The following is a 21,082-nucleotide window of genomic DNA, read 5'->3' as shown; positions in this document are numbered from 1 at the left end:
CTGTGTGCTTAGGGTCGCTGTCCTGTTGTCCTCTGGAGCAGGTTTTTATAAAGGATCTCTCTGTGCTTTGCTCCGTTCATCTTTCCCTCGATCATGACTAGTCTCCCATTCACTGCTGCCACCACCATGCTTCACCATAGTGATGGTGCCAGGTTTCCTCCAAATGTGACGCTTGGCATTCAATTCAAAGAATCTTGGTTTCATGAGAGCAGAGAATCTTGTTTCTCATGGTCTGAGAGTCTATAGGTGCCTTTTGGCAAACTCCAAGAGGGTTGTGCCTTTTTACCATAAAGGCGTGCCCAGTCTACCATAAAGGCCTGATTGGTGGAGTCCCTCAGAGATGGTTGTCCTTCTGGAAGGTTCTACCATCTCTACAGAGGGATTCTAGAGCTCTTTCAGAGTGACCATTGGGTTCTTGGTCACCTCACTGGCCAAGGCCCTTCTCCCCCGATTGCGCAGTTTGGCCGGGCGGCCAGCTCTAGGAAGAGTCTTGGTGGTTCTAAATTTATTGCATTTAAGAATGATGGAGGCCAATGTTTTCTTGGGGACCGTCAATTGCTGCAGAAAGTTTTGGTGACCTTCTCCAGATTTGTGTCTCGACACAATTCTGTCTCTGAGTTCTACAGACAATTCCGACAATTCCACCGGAGCTGAATTCCGAGGCTCATAGCAAAGGTTCTGAATAAATAAGGTATCAGTTTTTTTTTATTTTATTTTTTTATAAATGAGCAAAAATGTCTAAAAACCTGTTTTCGATTTGTCGTTATGGGGTATTGTGTGTAGATTGATGTGGGGAAAAACACATTTAATCAATTGTACAATAAGGCTGTAACATAACAAAATGTGGAAAAAGTCAAGGGGTCTGAATACTTTCCGAATGCACGTAGGCAGCAGCCTCTACAGTGCAGTTTTGAGTAACTGGGTGGTAGACAGCTAGTGACTAAAGCTCAGGTCAGGGTACTGGGCAGAGTCTGACAAGTGGTGACTATTTAACAGTCTGATGGCCTTGAATTTGAAGCTATTTTTCGGTATCTTGGTCCTAGTTTTGATGGATCTGTACTGACCTCGCCTTCTGGATGGTAGCGGGTTTACAGGCCGTGGCTCAAGTCCTTGATGATCTTTTTGGCCTTCCTGTGACACCGGGTGCTGTAGATGTCCTGGAGGTCCTGGAGAGCAGGCAATGTGCCTCCAGTGTTGCGCACCACCCTCTGAAGAGTCCTGCAGTTGTGAATGGTGCAGTTGACGTACCATGCGGTGATACAGCCCAACAGGATGCTCTCAATGGTGCAACTGTAAAAGTGTGTGAGGGTCTTAGGGGCCAAGCCACATTTCTTCAGCCTCCTGAGGTTGAAGAGGAGCTGTTCCGCCTTCATCACCGCAATGTCTGTGTGGGTGGACCCTTTAAGATTGTCAGTGATCCGTACGCCAAGGAAATTGAAGCTTTTCACTTTCTCCACGTCTATGTGGATGGGGGCGTGCTCCCTCTGAGGTCTCCTGAAGTTCACGATTGGCTCCTTCGTTTTGTTAACGTTGAGGGAGAGGTTATTTTCCTGGCACAACTCTGCCATGGCCCTCACCTCCTCCCTGTAGGCTATCTCGTTGCTGTTGGTAATCGGGCCTACCACTGTTGTATTGTCTGCAAACTTGATGATTGAGTTGGAGACGTGCACGGCCACACAGTCATGGACGGACAGGGAGTACATGAGGGGGCTGAGCACGTACCCTTGTGAGGCCCCTGTGTTGAGGATCAGCGAAATGGAAGTGTTGTTGCCTAACGTCACCACCTGGGGGCGGCCTGTCAGGAAGTACAGGATGCAGTTGCCCATGGCGGGGTTCAGACCCAGGGCTCCGAGCTTAATGATGAGCTTGGAAGGTACTATGGTGTTAAAAGCTGAGCTGTAGTCTATGAAAAGCATTCTTACATAGGTATTCCTCTTGTCCAGATGGGACAGGGCAGTGTGCAGTGCGATGGCGATTGCATCATCCGTGTATCTAATGCAAATTGCAGTGGGTCTAGGGTGTTGGGTAAGGTGGAGGTAATATGCTCCTTAACTAGTCTCTTAAAGCACTTCATGATGATAGAAGTGAGTGCTATGGGGCAAGTAATTTAGTTCAGTTACCTTCACTTTCTTGGGTACAGGAACAATGGTGGACATCTTGAAGCAAATGGGGACAGCAGAGTTGGATAGGGAGAGATTGAATATGTCCGTAAACACTCCAGCCAGCTGGTCTGCATATGCTAGGGATGCGGCTAGGGATGCCGTCTGGGCTGGTAGCCTTTCAAGGTTTAACATGCTTAAATGTCTTACTCACGCTGGCCACGGAGAACGAGAGCTCGCAGTCCCTGGAAGCGGTGGGGGCGGCAGTGTGTTTTCATCGAAGTGGGTGAAGAAGATGTTTAGCTTGTCTGGAAGCAAGATGTCGGTGTCCGCAACGTGGCTGGTTTTCCCTTCATAATACGTGATTGTATGGAGTCCCTGCCACATAGGTTTTGTGTCTGAGTCTTTGAATTGCAACTCCACTCTGTCTTTGTACTGACATTTTACTTGTTTGATTGCCTTACGGAAGGTTTGTACTCAACCATATTCCCAGTCACCTTGAAGTGGTTAAAATGCAGTGGTTTGCGCTTTCAGTTTGGCACGAATGCTGCCCTTCTATCCACGGTTTTTGGTTTGGATAGGTTTTAATTGTCACGGTGGGAACAACATCTCCTATACACTTCCTGATTAACTCAGTCGCCGTGTCAGTTATGTATCAATGTTATTCTCAGAGGCAACCCGGAACATTTCCCTGTCCACGTGATCAAAACAATCTTTGAGCATGGATTCTGATTGAGCAGACCAGAGTTTTTGATGCGCTAGTAGCACAGTCAATGTGTTGGTAAAACTTTAGTAGCATTTTCTTCAGACTTGCTCTATTAAAGTCCCCAGCTACAATAAATGTGGCTTTCAGCATGTGGTTTCCAGTTTGTACAAATTCCAGTGTAGTTCCTTGATAGCAGCCGTGGTATCGGCTTGATGAGGAATATACGCGGCTGTGATGATGACTGAAGAGAATTTTCCAGGGAGGTAATGCGGTCTGCATTTGATTGTGAGGTACTGTAGGTCGGGTGAACAAAATGACTTGAGTTCCTGTACGTGACCACAATCACACCATGAGTAGTTAATCATGAAACATACAACTCTTTCATTGTCCCGGAGAGTTCTTCATTGCTATCTGCGCGATGTACTGGCAAGAGAGACATGATTCCATGAAAGAGTATGTTACAGTCCCTGATGTCTCTATAGAAGGAGATCCTCACCCTGAGCTCGTCTACATTATTGTCCAGGGACTGAACATTAGTGAGAAATATACTTGAAAGTGGTGGATGGTTTGCATGCCTCCTAAGTTGGACTAAAAGTCCACTCCGAATACCTCTTTTCTGCCGGTGGTGTTTTGGAGCAGCCTCTGGAATAAGTGGAATCGCCTTGGGGGGTACGAACAAAGGATCCAATTCAGGAAAGTCAGTTGAAATGCTGGTGAGTTACCACTGCTCTGATATCCAAAAGTTAATTCTGGCTGTATGTAAGAATACACAAAACTTTCAGAGCTAATAATATGAGAAATAACAACAACAAACAAAATACTATAAAATTGCTTAAAGAGCCACGAACAGGGAGGGGACCGTAGCTATTAAAAAATGTATGTTAGTTTTTCCCTGAACCATCCCAGCTGACCAGTGGTATTATGGGAAGAAGACAAGGCAACTATTGGGGACGTCAGTCAAAACCCCATGAAAGAATACATGCTGATACTGGTGCCAGCAGCATACCACCCTGCATCCCACGGCTGGCTTGACGCTGGAGCTAAACAAGGATGGTCCTGGTTCGTTCCTGGATGGGAGACTAGATGGTGTTGGAGGGCCAGTAGGAGGCACTCTTTCTTCTGGTCCCCAAAAAATATATATTTATACCAGTGCCCCAGGGCAGTTATTGGGGACATTTTCCTTTGTAGGGTCGCTGTCTTTCGGATGGGACATTAAACAGATGTTTTGACTCTCTGTGGTCACTAAAGATCCCATGGCAGTTATTATAACAGTAGAGGTGTTAACCCTGGTGTCCTGGGTAAATTCCCAATCTGACCCTCACACCATCATCGGCACTTAATCATCCCCAGCTCCCAATTGGCTCATTCATCCCCCATGTAACTATTCCCCAGTTCGTTGCTGTAAATGAGTATGTGTTCTCAGTCAATTTACTGGGTAAAATATCCCAAGATCTTGAAATAATCAGATGAGTACACGGTGCAGTTGGCAAAGTTAAACAGTTATTATGTCACATGGAGAGTCTCATTTAATTTAAATCACATACAAGCATTTTTGTCTAATCAACATAAACGTGGCATACTGTGGATTACTGTAAACCCAATACCGTATGGTTATATTCTCACTGTCTGGATCGACACAGTATACAAACATTAACTAACCTCTGTCATCTGCAGACAGTATGAGCTATAAAAACCCTTTGACACCTAAACCCATTTGGACTGAATGATCCGCTAAAAGGTCTAGTAATCCACTATTTTATGACCTATCCTAACCCTATATAACTCAACCTGACCAACAAGAGCCTCACTCCCGTAGAGGTATCAGGAGCCCGACTGCCTTACAGGAGTCAGAGCTGAGGCGCGATAAAAACTGTTAGTGTAGTCTAAACACACTCACGTTGACAGCTGGGTGCTCCAAAATAACCAGCAGGGCAGGCAGTGGGCTCTGTGGAGAGAGAGAGGAAGGGAGAGAGGAAGAGAGCGAGAGAGTGTGAGGGAGGGAGAGAGAGAGAGAAAGAGAGAGAGTATTGCGTTATTTTTTTCCGATATTGAATCGATTCTGACTGCAAGTATCGATTAAAAAAAAGAATGTGTTACTGCACCAAAACTCTGGTATTTCTCCTTCTCTAGCTTGTTATCCATCTTCTTTTTAAGCCAACATGTTTACAGCTCTTTTACAAGACTGATCCAAACGAATTCACTCATGGTTCTCTCTTGTCCCTCTGCAGCAGACATGGTGAGCAATATGTTTGGAACGTCGAATCGCAATAAAATCAAAGTGTCAAATCGCAATACATAGAGAATAGTGAGAATCGCAATACATATCGTATCGGGAGCTAAGTATCATGATAATATTGTATTTCAAGCCACAGTTGTTACACTACAAAGGTAAACTCATCAGCTCTATCACTTCTGATCAGATAAACAAGAGCATAATCAGAGTAACATACTGTACAACAAGTGAACATGGGCAGTTTATGTTAATAAACATGTTTAATTGTCACATACAACAGATAGGTGCAGTGAAATATAGCGCCCCTAGAGCAAATTAGGGTTAAGTTACTCGCTCAAGGAAACATCAACAGACTTTTTGACCTTGTTGGCTTGAGTATTCGATACAGCGTCATTTTGGTTACTGGCACAACACTAACCGCTAGGCTACCTGCTGCGCTTTATGTGGTCATCAAATCAAATGTTATTTGGCACATGCACCGTGAAATGCTTTCTTAAAAGCCCTTAACCAATAATGCAGTTAAGAAAAATAAGAGTTAAAAAAATATTTACGAAACAAACGAAAGTTTTTTTTAAATTACAAAGCTATATTTACAGGGGTACCGAGACAATGTGCGGGGGGGTACAGGTTAATTGAGGTTATTGATGTAATATGTACATGTAGGTTGGGGTAAAGTGACTATACCTAGATAATAAAACAGCGAGTAGAAGCAGTGTAAAAAAAAAGGGGGTCAATGTAAATAGTCCAGGTAGCCATTTGATTAGATGTTCAGCAGTCTTATGGCTTGGGGGTAGAAGCTGTTAAGGAGCCTTTTGGACCTAGTCAAGGTGTTCTGGTACTGCGTGCCATGCTGTAGCAGAGCGAACAGTCTATGATTAGGGAGCTAGAGTCTTTGGCAATTTTTAGGGCATTCCTATGACACCACCTGGTATAGAAGTCCTGAATGGCAGGAAGTTTGGCCCCAGTGATGTACTGGGCTGAACGCACTACCCACTTAGCTTAGTGATGAGCGTTGAGGGCACTATGGTGTTGAACGCTGAGCTGTAGTCAATAAACAGCATTCTAACGTAGGTGTACCTTTTGTCCAGGTGGGAAAGGGTAGTGTGGAGTGCAATAGAGATTGCGTCGTCTGTGGATCTTTTGGGGCGGTATGCGAATTGGAGTGGGGTCTAGGGTTTCTAGGATGATGGTGTTGATCTGAGCCATAACTAGCCTTTCAAAGCACATGGCTAAAGATGTGAGTGCTACGGGTTGTAGTCATTTAGGCAGGTTACCTTGGTGTTCTCTGGCACAGGGACTATGGTGATCTGCTTGAAACAGGTAGGTACTACAGACTCGGTCAGGGAAAGGTTGAAAATGTCAGTGAAGACACTTGCCAGTTGGTCAGCACATGCTCTTGAGTATACAGTATGTCCTGGTAATCCGACTGTTGACCTGTTTAAAGGTCTTACTCACATTGGCTATGGAGAGTGCTTCAGTGTTGCTTGCCTCGAAGCGCACATAGAAGTAATTTAGCTTGTCTGGTAGGCTTGTATCACTGGGCAGCTTGCGGCTGGGCCTCCCTTTGTAGTCTGTAATAGTCTGCAAGCCCTGCCACATCTGACGAGCGTCAGAGCCGGTGTAGTAGGACTCAATCTTAGTCCTGTATTGATACTTTCCTTGTTTGATGGTTCATGGTAGGGCAAGTAGGGAATTCTTATAAGCGTCCTGGTTAGTGTCCCGCTCTTTGAAAGCGGCACTTCTACCCTTCAGCTCAGTGTGGATGTTGCCTGTAATCCATGGCTTCTGGTTGAGGTATGTACGTACGGTCTCTGTGGGGATGACGTCATCGATGCACTTATTGATGAAGCCGGTGACTGATGTGGTGTACTCATCAATGCAATCAGATGAATCCCGGAACATATTCCAGTATGTGCTTGCAAAATAGTCCTGTAGCTTAGCATCTGCGTCATCTGACCACTTCCATATTGAGCGAGTCACTGGTACTTCCTGCTTTCGTTTCTGCTTGTAAACAGGAATCAGGAGGATATAATTGTTGTCAGATTTGCCAAATGGAGGGTGAGAGAGAGCTTTGCACGAGTCTCTGTGTGTGGAGTAAACGCGGCCTAAAATGGATTTCAGTTTTCCTGCATTAAAGTCCCCGTCCACTAAGAGCGTCACCTCTGGGTGAGTATTTTCTTGTTTGCTTATGGCTTTATGCAGCCCGTGGTAGTTTGCAAGCCCTGCCACATCAGACGAGCGTCAGAGCCGGTGTAGTAGGATCCAATCTTAGTCCTGTATTGACGCTTTGCTTGATTGATGGTTCGAGGGCACAGCGGGATTTCTTATAAGTGTCCAGGTTACAGTCCCGCTCCTTGAAAGCAGCAGCTCTACCCTTCAGCTCAGTGTGGATGTTGCCTGTAATCCATGGCTTCTGGTTGGGGTATGTGCTCACGGTCTTGGGCCTGTTCTGGTATGAGAAGTAAATCCTTTGCGTCCAACTGTTTGTTAGATTACATTACACTGTGGTTAATTATAGCATCACGTACCCACTATAGCAGCACTTACCTACTATATGGCCTGCAGGAGATTTGGTGGTGGGCTGGTAGATTGGATATCCTGGTTACAAAGAAAAACGTATGATCAATTTCAACACCATGAATATCTTCGGTGTCATGAGTGCATTGCTCTACTCCAGTAATGTTGCAATCTACACTACATGACCAAAAGTATGTGGACACCTGTTTGTCGAACATCTCATTCCAAAATCATGGGCATTAATATGTAGTTGGTCCCCCCTTTGCTGCTATAATGGCCTCTTCTAGGAAGGCTTTGAAATAGATGTTGGAACATTGCTGCGGGGACTTGCTTCCATTCAGCCACAAGAGTATTCGTGAGGTCGGGCACTGATGTTGGGCGATTAGGCCTTGCTTGCAGTCGGCATTCCAATTCATCCCTAAATGTCTTCGATGAGGTTAAGGTCAGGGCTCTGTGCAGGCCAGTCAAGTTCTTCCACACCGATCTCGACAAACCATTTCTGTATGGATCTAGCTTTGTGCACGGAGGCATTGTAACGCTAAAAGAGGAAAGGGCCTTCCCCAAACTGTTACCACAAAGTTGGAAGCACAGAATCATCTAGAATGTCATTGCATGCAGTAGTGTTAAAACTTCCCTTCACTGGAACTAAGGGGCCTAAACCAAACCATGAAAAACAGCCTATGAGCATTATTCCTCCTCCACCAAACTTTACAATTGGCCCTATGCCTAGTGGCAGGTAGCGTTCTCCTGGTATCCGTCAAACCCATATTTGTCATTTGTCTGCAAGATGGTGAAGCGTGATTAATCACTCCAGAGAACGCGTTTCCACTGAGTCCAATGGCGGAGCTTTACACCACTCCAGCCGACGCTTGGCACTGTGCATTGTGATCTTAGGCTTGTGTGTGGCTGCTCGGCCATGGAAACCCATTTCATGAAGCTCCGGACTAACAGTTATTTTGCTGACCTTGCTTCCAGAGGAAGTTTGGAACTAGGTAGTGAGTGTTGCAACTGAGGACAGACGCGCTTCAGCACTCGGCAGTCCTGTTCTGTGAGCTTGTGTGGCCTACCACTTCGCAGCTGAGCCGTTGTTGATCTTAGACGTTTCCAAAAGAACAGCACTTACAGTTGACCAGGGCAGCTCTAGCAGGGCAGAAACTTGACGAATTGACTTGTTGGAAATGTGGAATCCTATGACGGTGCCACGTTGAAAGTCACTGAGCTCGTCAGTAAGGCCATTCTACTGTCAATGTTTGTCTATGGAGATCGCATGGCTGTGTGCTCGACTGTATACACCTCTCAGCAACGGGCGTGGCTGAAAAAGCCGAATCCACTCATTTGAAGGGGTGTCCACATACTTTTTTATATATAGTGTATGTGGTACTAAGAACAAGGTAAGAGCTAGTAAGAAATACATTTAATTGAAAACCCCATGTAAATGCTAAACGATGCAACATGATTTGAATCAGAGTGATTCTTCCCTAAAGCTCTCTTCATGAGCTTTAATTCAAAGACCAAAAAGAAAACCTCCTGGCAAATAGAGATGGCATCAATGGATAGCAGCCCACCTCAAACAAATAACCTTCATTACTTCCAGGGAGTTTAATAAGAGGTATGAACTGGCCTGGCGCACACCCAAAAGTTGGTAGAGGTCTACATGTTTAGACTGCTCTTGGAGCGCTCCAAGAGATTTAAAAAAAAAAAAAAAAAAAAAAACTGTTTTTAATAATCACATCCAGTAATAAATCTCTGTCTTGTATTAATAAAATGCCAACCCTAATTATTTATTCCACATTAAATCTTCTGTTTATATGACAACGTAAAGCTAACCAACCACCTGGGTACGATTAATCACTCATTACATTTTCTGGATTAAACCTCCGGCATAAAACGTTGCCATGATAGGTTTAGTTAATGATTGGTGTCTTCCATCATTAAACCAACGGGACAATCAAGATAATATACAGACCCTTCCGTTTTTACTGTGGTTGGCATGATTCAAGTATTATATGGGGTTGAGTAGGGTGGATGTGGAATGAGGCCAGGAGTCAGGAAGACATTTCACTTTCTATGGGATTGGATTGTTCCCGAGAACACCAGTTAAACAGATTCCAGATTTAGAATCTCAGTAAACAGTGAGGAATAAGGACTGGCGCCTATGACGAAGAGGGCCCCTTGGAGATGAACATGGCATCATTCAAATAGCAACTGTACAACATCTCTTACTCAATATGTGTCCCAATATGAAGTACTCCTATCATGGATCCTTTCAGAAAATAGACATTTTGTGAGAGTTTGGCAGGCATACTGTAATGCTGATCTATTCTTCTAAACATATTGTGCGTGACACATGATGATTGCTGTGGCAAGTCAGTGTGGAGAGACGCCCTAAAATAAGGGCTTGTCAGTCATTGCTCTTGGTCTGACACCAGAAGAAGCACAAGGAATGCTCTAAATACAGACTGTTGACACATGACCTTGTGCATCATCACGAACTGCCACAATATCTAAAGGTATATGGTCAGAATATGTGACAACAACTCAACCTAAAGACAGACAAGGTGTGGTATGTGTCTGTGTTGACATGCTATGACAGAATGAGGTGAGCGTGGTAAAGGATTGATATTTCAATTTCTCTGCAGGTACGTTGTAGCAGTATTGCAGCTCCACGGAAAACATTTCCTGCATACTTCTGGGCACGTTGGAGGAGCAATCTTGGCTAGTCTCTCTAAGTGTCTGTAACTCTTTTTGACAAGCACACAAAGGAAAACGACCCAAAACATTAAATAATTCAACATAAATTTGATCATGTTGCAATGAACAGCATATGTAGGAATGAGGTCAATTTGCATTCTTCAGATCCCAACTCTTCAATACACTCGTGGGTCTTACTATAGTCATGCTTCCCCTGAGGTAAAATGCAGGACTGGGTCCAAATGTACACCGAGCAAGGGCCTGGCACTCTATCGGTTCTTACTTGTTATTCATTCATTCGTTTGTTCATTTCTCTGGGTACAACAGATTTCCTATGCCAAATAATCGATTTATACAAGTAATATGGAGATCATCTCAGAAATGAGGAAAGGTTACATACTGATGCACTGTGGGTAGCCGAAGTAGCTGTCTGCACAGCGTTCACAGTTGTTTCCGGTGAATTCTGGCCGGCAGTGGCAACGTCCTGTCCCCATCTCACAACCAGCAGTAGTCCTGGCATCACACCTGCAGGCTGTACACGCACACACGCACACAAACAGAAATGTGCCCACACACATACGCAAACACACCAAAATACTGCTCTTGAGACATACAACAACAATCAAAGAAAATGATGATGGAACTAACCAGCTTTTACTGTCTGTGTTTTCCCAAGTCAACACCTTCCGCTGTTAAGCTTACTTCATTTAATTTGTAGCTTCTTTGGTCTCTCCAAAGCCCTGAGGGCAACCATTTTCATTTAATCCACACTCAAAGCACAAACACAACCGGCAGCTATTTACAGTGCGTTATTGTACAATCCAGGTGTGCAAAACTCTTAAGAGATTTACCCAGAAAGACCAAATGTGATTCTGACATGTATTGACTCAAGGGGTGTGAATACTTATGTAAATTAGATATTTCTACATGACATTTTCAGTAAATTTGCACTAATTTCCAAAAACATGTTTTCACTTTGTCATTATGGGTTATTGTGTGTAGATGGTTGAACTTTAAAAAAAAATATTTAATCCCTTTTGAATTCAGACTGTAACACAACAAAATGTGGAATAAGTCAAGGGGTGTGAATACTTTCTGAAGGCACTGTATGTGGCGAGGAGGACCAACGACGTACCACGCTAGCAATGTAAACAAGTGTGGCACCGAATTTAGCAACACTACAAGTGGCTAGAGCTAGTGGTTGGTGCCACTCTGTATACAAACGACACCGAAGTCTCTGGGGTCAAGTCTCTTTTCCATTTTGGTCTCACGTATTATCCCTAGGTCAGAAAGCAAGCTACAGCAGCTCTTTACTAAACATTAGTACCCCAACTATTTGATATACTGCACGACAAAACGCTGCACATGTAGGCCTACAATTCTGCCAGTAACCATACTGTTTGGTAACATATAACTAAAGATGATATTTTCACATCATAAAAAATATATTGTCATCATTAGAAGGCACTTTAGGAACAAAGCTAGACACTAAGGCCACGGGAGAAAGGAGAAACTGAGAAAGACAGTTTGAAGAAGAGAAGAAAGGGACTAGCTCACGTATGCATCCAGTGTGAGACTCTGGAGGTGATCCATGGGGTCTGTAGAATCCATCCGCACAAAGATCACAGTTCGCTCCCGCTGTGTTGTGCTAGTGAGAGGGGAACACACAGAGAAGTCAGACAAACACCCCACAACAATGGAGTGACTGGGTCAGAGGGACACTATGTTTTGGTTGCCTAGTGGCAACTAAGGTTCCTCTCAGGCAAGAAGACAAACTGCAAAACGGGTGTTTTCTAAAAACCTATAGATAAATGTTTTTTGTTTTATCAAACACACCTTCCTGTTGCTAATCCATCTGCTTGGGGTACCACCAGTACCTTATCCTCTTTCACACTGAGCATGCCGTTTAGAAAGATGGCTTTTTCAACATGCTTCCTAAAAGGGTATTTTAGTCCAAAAGGATAACAGTGCATCTCATAATTGGTGTTGAGGAAAAGTACTTTGCCTTGGGAGATTTAGTCAAAATGAACTGGCTGACATCTTGTTTGATTTGGAACACATGCCAACCCCTGCACGGAGAGGGATATCTCTGCATGCCAATTGCACAAGGAGTTTAATACAGAGAATATCCACCATTTGTACATTGACTTGGACCTGAAGTGAAATTTCCATTACTGACCTCCATGTCTGCTCCTAGATCTGGGTCATGTTTATTAGGGCACACCGTAGCAAAACGTCTTGCGATGGCAAACGAAAACAAGTGTTTCTTATTGGACAAGTTCAGGTAGTACCTCCTAGTTTCACTCCATTCGCTTCTGTTTTGTGCCTACTGAACACTACCCTTATTCTAGTGTAGACATGCTCCCACATACATGCTATACATACCATACATAATGTCAAATTACAATGATTCATGTCACACATAAAATCCGAAATGTAGATGATGAACAGTCTTGGTGCTTGTCTCACACACACACACACACACACACACACACACACACACACAGTTCGGACTTGTAACGGGCTTCATACCTGGCAGTTGATGCACACTCCTCCGCCGTCGTACCTGCCGAATGTGTCTAAACTTGCTCTCCTCTGCTCCACCTCTGGGTCGTAATAACACTCAGTGGCATGTGAATGGCACTGGCAGGCTGTGGGAGAAATCCCCGAAACAGTCAGCGAGTAAACACACACATGAAGCAGAGGCGCGTGCGCACACACACACACACACACAAACACGAAACAGAGACAGGTAAGAGCAAGTTCTGTATTTTATATCTTACAGTGTATCTACTTACTATCCCTTCCCAAAGGAGAGTGATGTGACTATAAAGTCACTGGAAAGGCTCTCAGTATTCAGTCAACCCTAACAGGACAGTACATCCTCTACTTCCTCCTCCTCAATCTGCCTTGTTAATGTTTCTGAATGGTCAGGGTGCATGTTCTAAAACGTGACTGCACTGATTGGATTACAGACTTCTCCACTCTTTCCATCTCTCTCTCTCTTGTTCTGCGGTTGTAGAGTTGCAGGGTCCAGTTTCACCATCTCCGACTCTGGGCTCGGGAGGGAGGGAGAATCTTGTCAACAGGCCAGGGCAATTAGGAACCAGCTGGCATTGGGACTGACTGAGTGGCTGTGTAGAGGACAGCAGTATTGGCGCTGGGCTAGCTACAGTAGACTGCATGCAGTGCAGTACATCACACACATACCACATGAGTAATTCTCTTAACAGTTTGCTTCGGCGTCTTCCTAGTTCCAACACCATATCAGGGCATTAAGCACTGAAGCTAATGTGGTAGAGGAGGTGGTGGGAGAACCGTAATGAAGACATTCTGGGGCTGTACTTTCTCGCGCAGTGTCATTGAATGACAAAGGAGAAAGCAGAGAACAGTTACACCCTTTTCCAGGGTCGCAACTTTCATGTCCCCCCCACATTCTGAAATTGCATTTCTGTCCCCCCCCCCCCAGTTTTATCATTGGATTGTGATACAAAACGAGGCAACGTGGTGCATTAGGACCATGCGGACGTCTCCCGAGCGGTCAGGTAGGCTGTTTGGAGAGTTTATCCGACTAGATAAAAAAAATATATAAAAAAATTATGTCCCCGCCACTTCAAAAAACAAAGTTGCCCCCCCCCCTGCCCTTTTCACACTCTCATGCCAACCCCCGACCATGCTGTGCTTGGTTTGGAACACGTTGGCACAAAGCAAAGAGAGGAAGGCGAGGGTGGCCAAGAGAGGAGGGTGGAGTGTGGTACTCACGTTGGCACTCGTTGGGACTGTCTGTCGAAGCAGCACGCCATGGCTTCTGGTTGAACCCTGGACAGCAGCGGTCACATGACTCACCACAGGTGTTGTGTTTGCACTCGCACTGCAGCCTAAAGACAGGAGGAGTAAAGAGACTGGGTTTCCTGCATCATTTTTTCATGTTTACGACTTTCAATTGAAGAAAGCAATCAATCAATAAGAAGAGAAATCAATAAGAAGCATCGTGTGACTGCTCACTCAAGACTCAAAAACATATCTAGATCCATTTCAGATGGACCTTGATGCAAGGTGTAAAACAGTAAAGTCCCTTCCAAAGTGAATGAAGCCACTATGGTTGGATCAATCATTCACTGTCAAACTGTAGTATGATGTCATCGACCCTTATTGTTTTTCATTGCCCATAGAATACATCAACTCTATAAGGACATCATCTTGGCCGCTTGTCAATGGTTTACATCACAATCACAATCACTACTAATCAGGATAACTAAAATAAACATGGTGCCTTTCACAATGGCAATGCCAGGAAACAAACAGATGAAGTCATTTCCTTTCTATCAAATCCAGAGCTATCTTTTCAACCTCAGACACAGACGCTATCACTGTGCTCTTAAGTTAAAACAACACTTTTTTCAGTTAACCTCATCCCCCATATGCTTTACAACCCGGTAACCACAGCACATCCATTCACCACTGTAAATGATGAATAAACTAAAGTCATAATTTGTCATACTGAACTACTCAATGAATCCTCTGTTTTTGTTTTGGGGAACTTTTACACACATAATTAAAGCCCATGTCCAATAGGCTACAGTATGAATGAATGAAAGATAACGGATTCAACTGTAAGTATAAACAACAACAGACAAGAATATGTTTCTGGAGAATGAAACAGTAAACAAAGAAGCAGGTAAAAACAAGTATGAAAGCATTAAAGCAGGTAAAAACAAGTATGAGGCATTAAAGCAGGTAAAAACAAGTATGAAAGCATTAAAGCAGTTAAAACAAGTATGAAAGCATTAAAGCAGGTAAAAACAAGTATGAGGCATTAAAGCAGTTAAAACAAGTATGAAAGCATTAAAGCAGGTAAAAACAAGTATGAGGCATTAAAGCAGGTAAAAACAAGTATGAGAGCATTAAAGCAGGTAAAAACAAGTATGAAAGCATTAAAGCAGGTAAAAACAAGTATGAGGCATTAAAGCAGTTAAAACAAGCATGAAAGCATTAAAGCAGGTAAAAACAAGTATGAAAGCAGTAAACTACTCACCGATTGGGTTTGCCTTGGTTACGCCCCCCACACACCTCGGCGTGGCCGTGACAAACGCAACGTCCCCCGACACTGATGTCTTTGATGCTGTAGTAATACTGGCAACAACGCAGAGGGAACAACACCGTCAGAACACTGTAGCAAGACCAACAACCATCTGCTCTATCCGAAACACCTCATATCAACCTCACCTAAACAAACCCAGACATTGTCTGCCAATGCAGCCGAGGTGAGTTACATTGGGTTCTTTGGTTTGAGTCAGAGCCTAGGCCACAGACACTCACTAGCATAATTGAAGCTGGAGTTACACAGGTGTGCCTATCTTATACGGTATATCAACAGCAGGTAGCCTACAGTATATGGCGGCACGTAGTCTATCGGTTAAGAGCATTGGGCCAGTAACCAAAAGGTCGCTGGTTCGAATCCCTGAGCCGGCAAGGTGGAAGAATCTGCAAGGCAGATTGAGCAAGGCAGTTAACCCTTAACAAGAACGGTTCCCTGGGCGATGACGTGGATATTGATTAAAGCAGCGCCCTGCACGTCTCTGGTTCAGAGGGGTTGGGTTAAATGCGGAAGACACATTTCAGTTGAATGCATTCAGTTGTGCAACTGACTAGGTATCCCCTTCCCCACTGTTTCAGCCAGCTTCTACAGGACCCTAGAGTCTCTCTTCTGGGGCACTGCTCTGAGAGCATAAACATGTTCCTTTTGATTCATATACACCCTAACTGTACACACTTGCTCTAAAAACGTGTGCTCGTGCGCCTGTCTGTCTGCGCGTGTGTGTGTCGTCCCACACTGGGCTGTGTTACTGGAAGCGTGTTCCTGCAGCACCAGGGAGCTGTCTGGACCAGTCTTCACATTCTCTCTCTGTGTGTGGAGGGAATTACCCTGGTGAAGACTGGACAGACACCTCTGGCAGGGAGCCCCGACCAGGAGGAAGGAATGTGCAGCGAGAGAGAAATCAGGTCAGTGTGTTTGTGTCAGCAGAAAGGTGCTGAGAGGGGCTACATCTTGTCACATTTGGCAATGAGGCAGAAGGTAGGCTAAACAGAACAGGTTGGTGTGAGACCATGTCATTATGGGTTTGTGCTCTGTTGATGACGCATTCCTGGTTGCCCCTGAGGGGGGGGTGGTAAAGTTGAAGTAAATTGAATTGAACTGACCTGAACTGTAATGAAATTAACTGAATTGGGTGCCTTTTGTGTGACTCACCCTGCGTGTGACAGTGGGGTCCCTCTGGGCCTTGGTAATTAGGTGCCCCAACAGAGTGCTGGTCCTGAGGAAGTGCAGGCGGATGTTGGTGGCCTTGGTGAAATCTCTCAGCACTGGAGAATAGGTGAAGTTCTTAGAGCCCGGGCGACCGTTGACCAGGGACACCACAATCTGGACAACAACAACATTACTCAGACACAAATGTCACCATCACTCTGTAGAAGTAGTAGTCTTTTGACACATTTTACAGGATTCAACATAGTGACAACCTTATGTTCCCAGTGAGTTTCTCACCTCTCCGTTCTCCAATGGAACGATCTTAGAGTACTCTGTGGTGCAGATCTGGTCATCATCTCGGACTACGCGTCCATTTGGTTCTTTGCCAAACCTCTCAATGCACTCCCTTTTAGAATCTGAAAAGAACAAACAGAATGACATGTCAACCACTTTATAAGGGGCCAACCGTAAAGCTATGTTTCTAAAAGACTTCATTAAAATTCTTCTGATTATTTCCATTACTGTAGCCCCCTCGCCCTTTGTAGCGCTCTGTTGTAGCAGTACATAACAATGCTTCATCAATGTCTTGGTGTCCTCTTTTACCCTGTTCACATGTCTCACTAAATCACAATTTGAACCTGTGCCCTATCGACGCATGTGGCTACAGAGGCGTCTCCCAACCTTGCTGTCATGGTAAGTACAGTAACCTCTTTTCAAAATCAGATTTGGCAAAACAATTGTTTAAGCATCCTTTACAAGCTTCTACTGACTGCTGATTTCCACATGTGGATACTAGGTTATCTGACCTATTCCCACCCTGTCCACTGATAAGACAATCTGATCTCCTTTATCGACAAGACAGCAACAACTTTGTGTGGAAACTGCATGATAACCTCAAGCATAATATATACACACCACTGTTCAAAAGTTTGGGGTCACTTTTCCATGAAAACATACATGAGATGAGTTGCAAAATGAATAGGACATATAGTCAAGACGTGAACAAGGTTCTAAATAATGAAATAATAATTGTGTCCTCTAAACTTCGCTTTCGTCCAAAAAAATCCTCCCTTTGCAGAAATTACAGCCTTGCAGACCTTTGGCATTCTAGTTGTCAATTTGTTGAGGTAATCTGAAGAGATTTCACCCCATGCTTCCTGAAGCACCTCCCACAAGTTGGATTGGATTGATGGGCACTTCTTATGTACCATACGGTCAAGCTGTTCCCACAACAGCTCAATAGAGTTGGGATCTGGTGACTGTGCTGGCCACTCTATTATAGACAAAATACCTGCTGACTGCTTCTTCCCTAAATAGTTCTTGCATAGTTTGGAGGTGTACTTTGGGTTATTGTCCTGGTGTTTCGGAGGAAATTGGCTCCAATTAAGTGCCGTCCACAGGGTATGGCATGGCGTTGCAAAATGGAGTGATAGCCTTCCTTCTTCAAGATTCCTTTTACCTTGTTCAAATCTCCCACTTTACCACCACCAAAGCACCCCCAGACCATCCCATTGCCTCCACCATGCTTGACAGATGGCGTCAAGCACTCCTCCAGCATCTTTTCATTTTTTCTGCGTCTAACTAATGTTCTTCTTTGTGATCCGAACCCCTCAAACTTAGAATCGTCTGTCCATAACACTTTTTTCCAATCTTCCTCTGTCCAGTGTCTGTGTTCTTTTGCCCATCTTAATCTTTTCTTTTTACTGGCCAGTTTGGGATATGGATTTTTTTTTGCAACTCTGTCTAGAAGCCCAGCATCCGGAGTCGCCTCTTCACTGTTGACGTTGAGACTGGTGTTTTGCGGGTACTATTAAATGAAGCTGCCAGTTGAGGACTTGTGAGGCATCTGTTTCTCAAACATGACACTCTAATGTACTTGTCCTCTTGCTCAGTTGTGCACCGGGGCCTCCCACTCCTCTTTCTATTCTGGTTAGGGCTAGTTTTCGCTGTTCTGTGAAGGGAGTAGTACACAGCGCTGTACGAGATCATCAGTTTCTTGCCAATTTCTCACAAGGAATAGCCCTCATTTATCAGAACAAGAATAGACTGACGAGTTTCAGAAGAAAGTACTTTGTTTCTGGCCATTTTGAGCCTGTAATCGAACCCACAAATGCTGATGCTCCAGATACTCAACTAGTCTTAAGGCCAGTTTTATTGCCTCTTAAATCAGGACAACAGTTTTCAGCTGTGCTAACATAGTTGCAAAAGGGTGTTCTAATGATGAATTAGCTAATCCAAGTTTAGACTTTTAAAAGGCTAACACAACGTGCCATTGGAACATAGGAGTGATGGTTGGTGATAATGGGCCTCTGTATGCATATGTAGATATTCCATTTAAAAAATCTGCCGTTTCCAGCTACAATAGTCATTTACTACATTAACAATGTCTACACTGTATTTCTGATGATTTTTATGTTATTTAAATGGACAACAAAGTGTGCTTTTCTAAGTGACCCCAAACTTTTGAATGGTAGTGTATAATACATGCAATCCGGTTTATCCCTCTTTGACATTGAGCAGTATTACAAAACACTGACTGAGTTATACCCGGAAAAGTAAAAAATATTGGTGCCATTTGTTTGAAAATGAATATACTGAATACCAAGAATCAAAGACCATAAAATATTGAGAGCCAGGAATGTATACATTTTCCAGAGACACATTAAGAGAGAGAGTTCAAGAGATCGAGAGACCGAGAGATTTAGGAGAAGACAAAGAAAAGCCTCAACTGAAATTCAAAGGGAGATCTAAGGCACAGCTGTTTCTGCTGGAAAGGTGCCTCACAGGGACTGAGCATGTCTTCACTGTAAGAGCAGGCTGGTCTATGGGGAGGTACAGTATATTGGAGAGGGCAGGCCAACTGACTGGATCATAAGTTACTCATAAACCAAGCTCTTTGCACTTATGGTAAGTATTAGGATTACAGTACTGGAGAACAGCACATGTCATTAGACTTCACAAATCCTTTTCACTTCGAAGGTATTTTATCACAATCTATAATGTTTGTCAATTCCCTCTAGGCTGCATTAAGCAGCAACACAATCTCGACATGTACCGGACGACAGGTTAACTCTTATATCAGAACAGTTTTAAACTGTTTCAACAGTTTTCAAGTCCTGCAAAAGCTGACTACCAGACCCAACCAAGAGCCTTGAGAAGCACCAGCACAACAGACGTGTGAATGGGAAAATAAAACAGTCATACTTACGAGCAAAGTACTGCCATGGAGCATATGTTTTCCCATGGTCCAGGGAGCGCTCCAGGACCCATAGGTCAGGTCGAGGGGCGTTGGCAAACTTGATGAGGATGTAGGCCACATGGAAGAGCTGAAAACAATATTAGCACAAAGAGCAGATCAGTGTGAAACAGAGGGCTACAAACAACCATATTGTTAATGGATTCTGGCATTAGATGTGGTTGGTACAAAACGCTGTGGTTTCCTGGGCCTTGGTCCACTAACCACAGCTCAGACCTGGCAGAAGGCTGAGCCTCAGCCACAGACAATACTCCATTTCCTTTTACGTGAAGGCCAGAGCACAATCACGTCAACAACAATAATCTACTCTACTGTACCTCCGGCAAAAATAAAAGATGCAAAATGCAACAATGGATATTGGCCGGAATTGGAACGTGCTGTCGTACACATCAATCCAGAGCATCCCAAACATGCTCAATGGGTGACATCTGGTGAGTATGCGGGCTGGGAAATGTTCAGCATCCAGGAATTGTGTACAGATCCTTGCGACATGGGACTGTGCATTATCATAATGAAACATGAGGTGACGGCTGCGGATGAATGACACGACAACAGGCCTCAGGAACTCATCACGGTATCTTTGTGTATTCAAATTTCCATTGACAAAATGCAATTGTGTTCATTGTCCGTAGCTTATGCCTGCCCATACCATAACCCCACTGCCACCATGGGGCACTCTGTTTACAACATTAACATCAGCAAACTGCTCACCCACACAACGCTGTCTGCCATCTGCCCAGTACAGTTCAAACCGGGATTAATCCGTGAAGAACACATTTCTCTAGCCAGTGGCGATGAAAGGTGAGCATTTTCTCACTGAAGTTGGTTACGACGCCAAACTGCAGATGGGGATGACGAGCATGCAGATTGGCTTCCCTGAGACGGTTTATGACTGGTTATTTTGTGCAGAAATTCTTTGTGGAAACCCACAGTTTCTTCAGCTGTCCGGGGTGGCTGGTCTCAGACAATCCCGTAGGTAAAGAATCCGGATGTGGAGGTCCCGTTGGAAATACTGCTAAATTCTCTAAAATGACGTTGGAGGCGGCTTATGGTAGAGAAATTAACATTAAATCCTCTGGCAACAGCTCTGGTGGACATTCCTGTAGTCAGCATGCCAATTGCACGCTCCCTCAAAACTTGAGACATCTGTGACATTGTGTTGTGTGACAAAACTGCACATTTTAGAGTGGCCTTTTATAGTCCCCAGCACAAGGAGCACCTGTGTAATGATCATGCTGTTTAATCAGATTATTTATATGCCACACCTGTCAGGTGGATGGATCATCTTGGCAAAGGCAAAATGCTCACTAACAGGGATGTAAACAAATTTGTG

At 44.2% G+C, this 21,082-nt stretch overlaps 1 protein-coding gene across 2 annotated transcripts in view; it reads right to left on the bottom strand.

Moving 5' to 3' along the window:
• LOC139376128 (laminin subunit alpha-3-like) overlaps window positions 1-21,082 on the bottom strand; it is a 103,913-nt gene that overhangs the window by 51,468 nt on the left and 31,363 nt on the right. For both annotated transcript variants that reach the window (XM_071118344.1, XM_071118345.1), the window contains exons 3-12: window positions 19,702-19,819; window positions 16,791-16,909; window positions 16,497-16,667; window positions 15,282-15,379; window positions 14,009-14,124; window positions 12,779-12,897; window positions 11,804-11,894; window positions 10,647-10,778; window positions 7,586-7,636; window positions 4,703-4,750 (exon numbers count right to left, since the gene is read on the bottom strand). In XM_071118344.1, coding sequence (XP_070974445.1) covers window positions 4,703-4,750; window positions 7,586-7,636; window positions 10,647-10,778; window positions 11,804-11,894; window positions 12,779-12,897; window positions 14,009-14,124; window positions 15,282-15,379; window positions 16,497-16,667; window positions 16,791-16,909; window positions 19,702-19,819 — 1,063 coding nt within the window. The remainder of the gene's footprint in view (window positions 1-4,702; window positions 4,751-7,585; window positions 7,637-10,646; window positions 10,779-11,803; window positions 11,895-12,778; window positions 12,898-14,008; window positions 14,125-15,281; window positions 15,380-16,496; window positions 16,668-16,790; window positions 16,910-19,701; window positions 19,820-21,082) is intronic.

This window comes from Oncorhynchus clarkii, chromosome 20 (assembly GCF_045791955.1).
Source record: "Oncorhynchus clarkii lewisi isolate Uvic-CL-2024 chromosome 20, UVic_Ocla_1.0, whole genome shotgun sequence".
Classification (NCBI taxonomy): Eukaryota; Metazoa; Chordata; class Actinopteri; order Salmoniformes; family Salmonidae; genus Oncorhynchus; species Oncorhynchus clarkii.
This window is presented reverse-complemented; position numbering and strand designations above follow the sequence as displayed.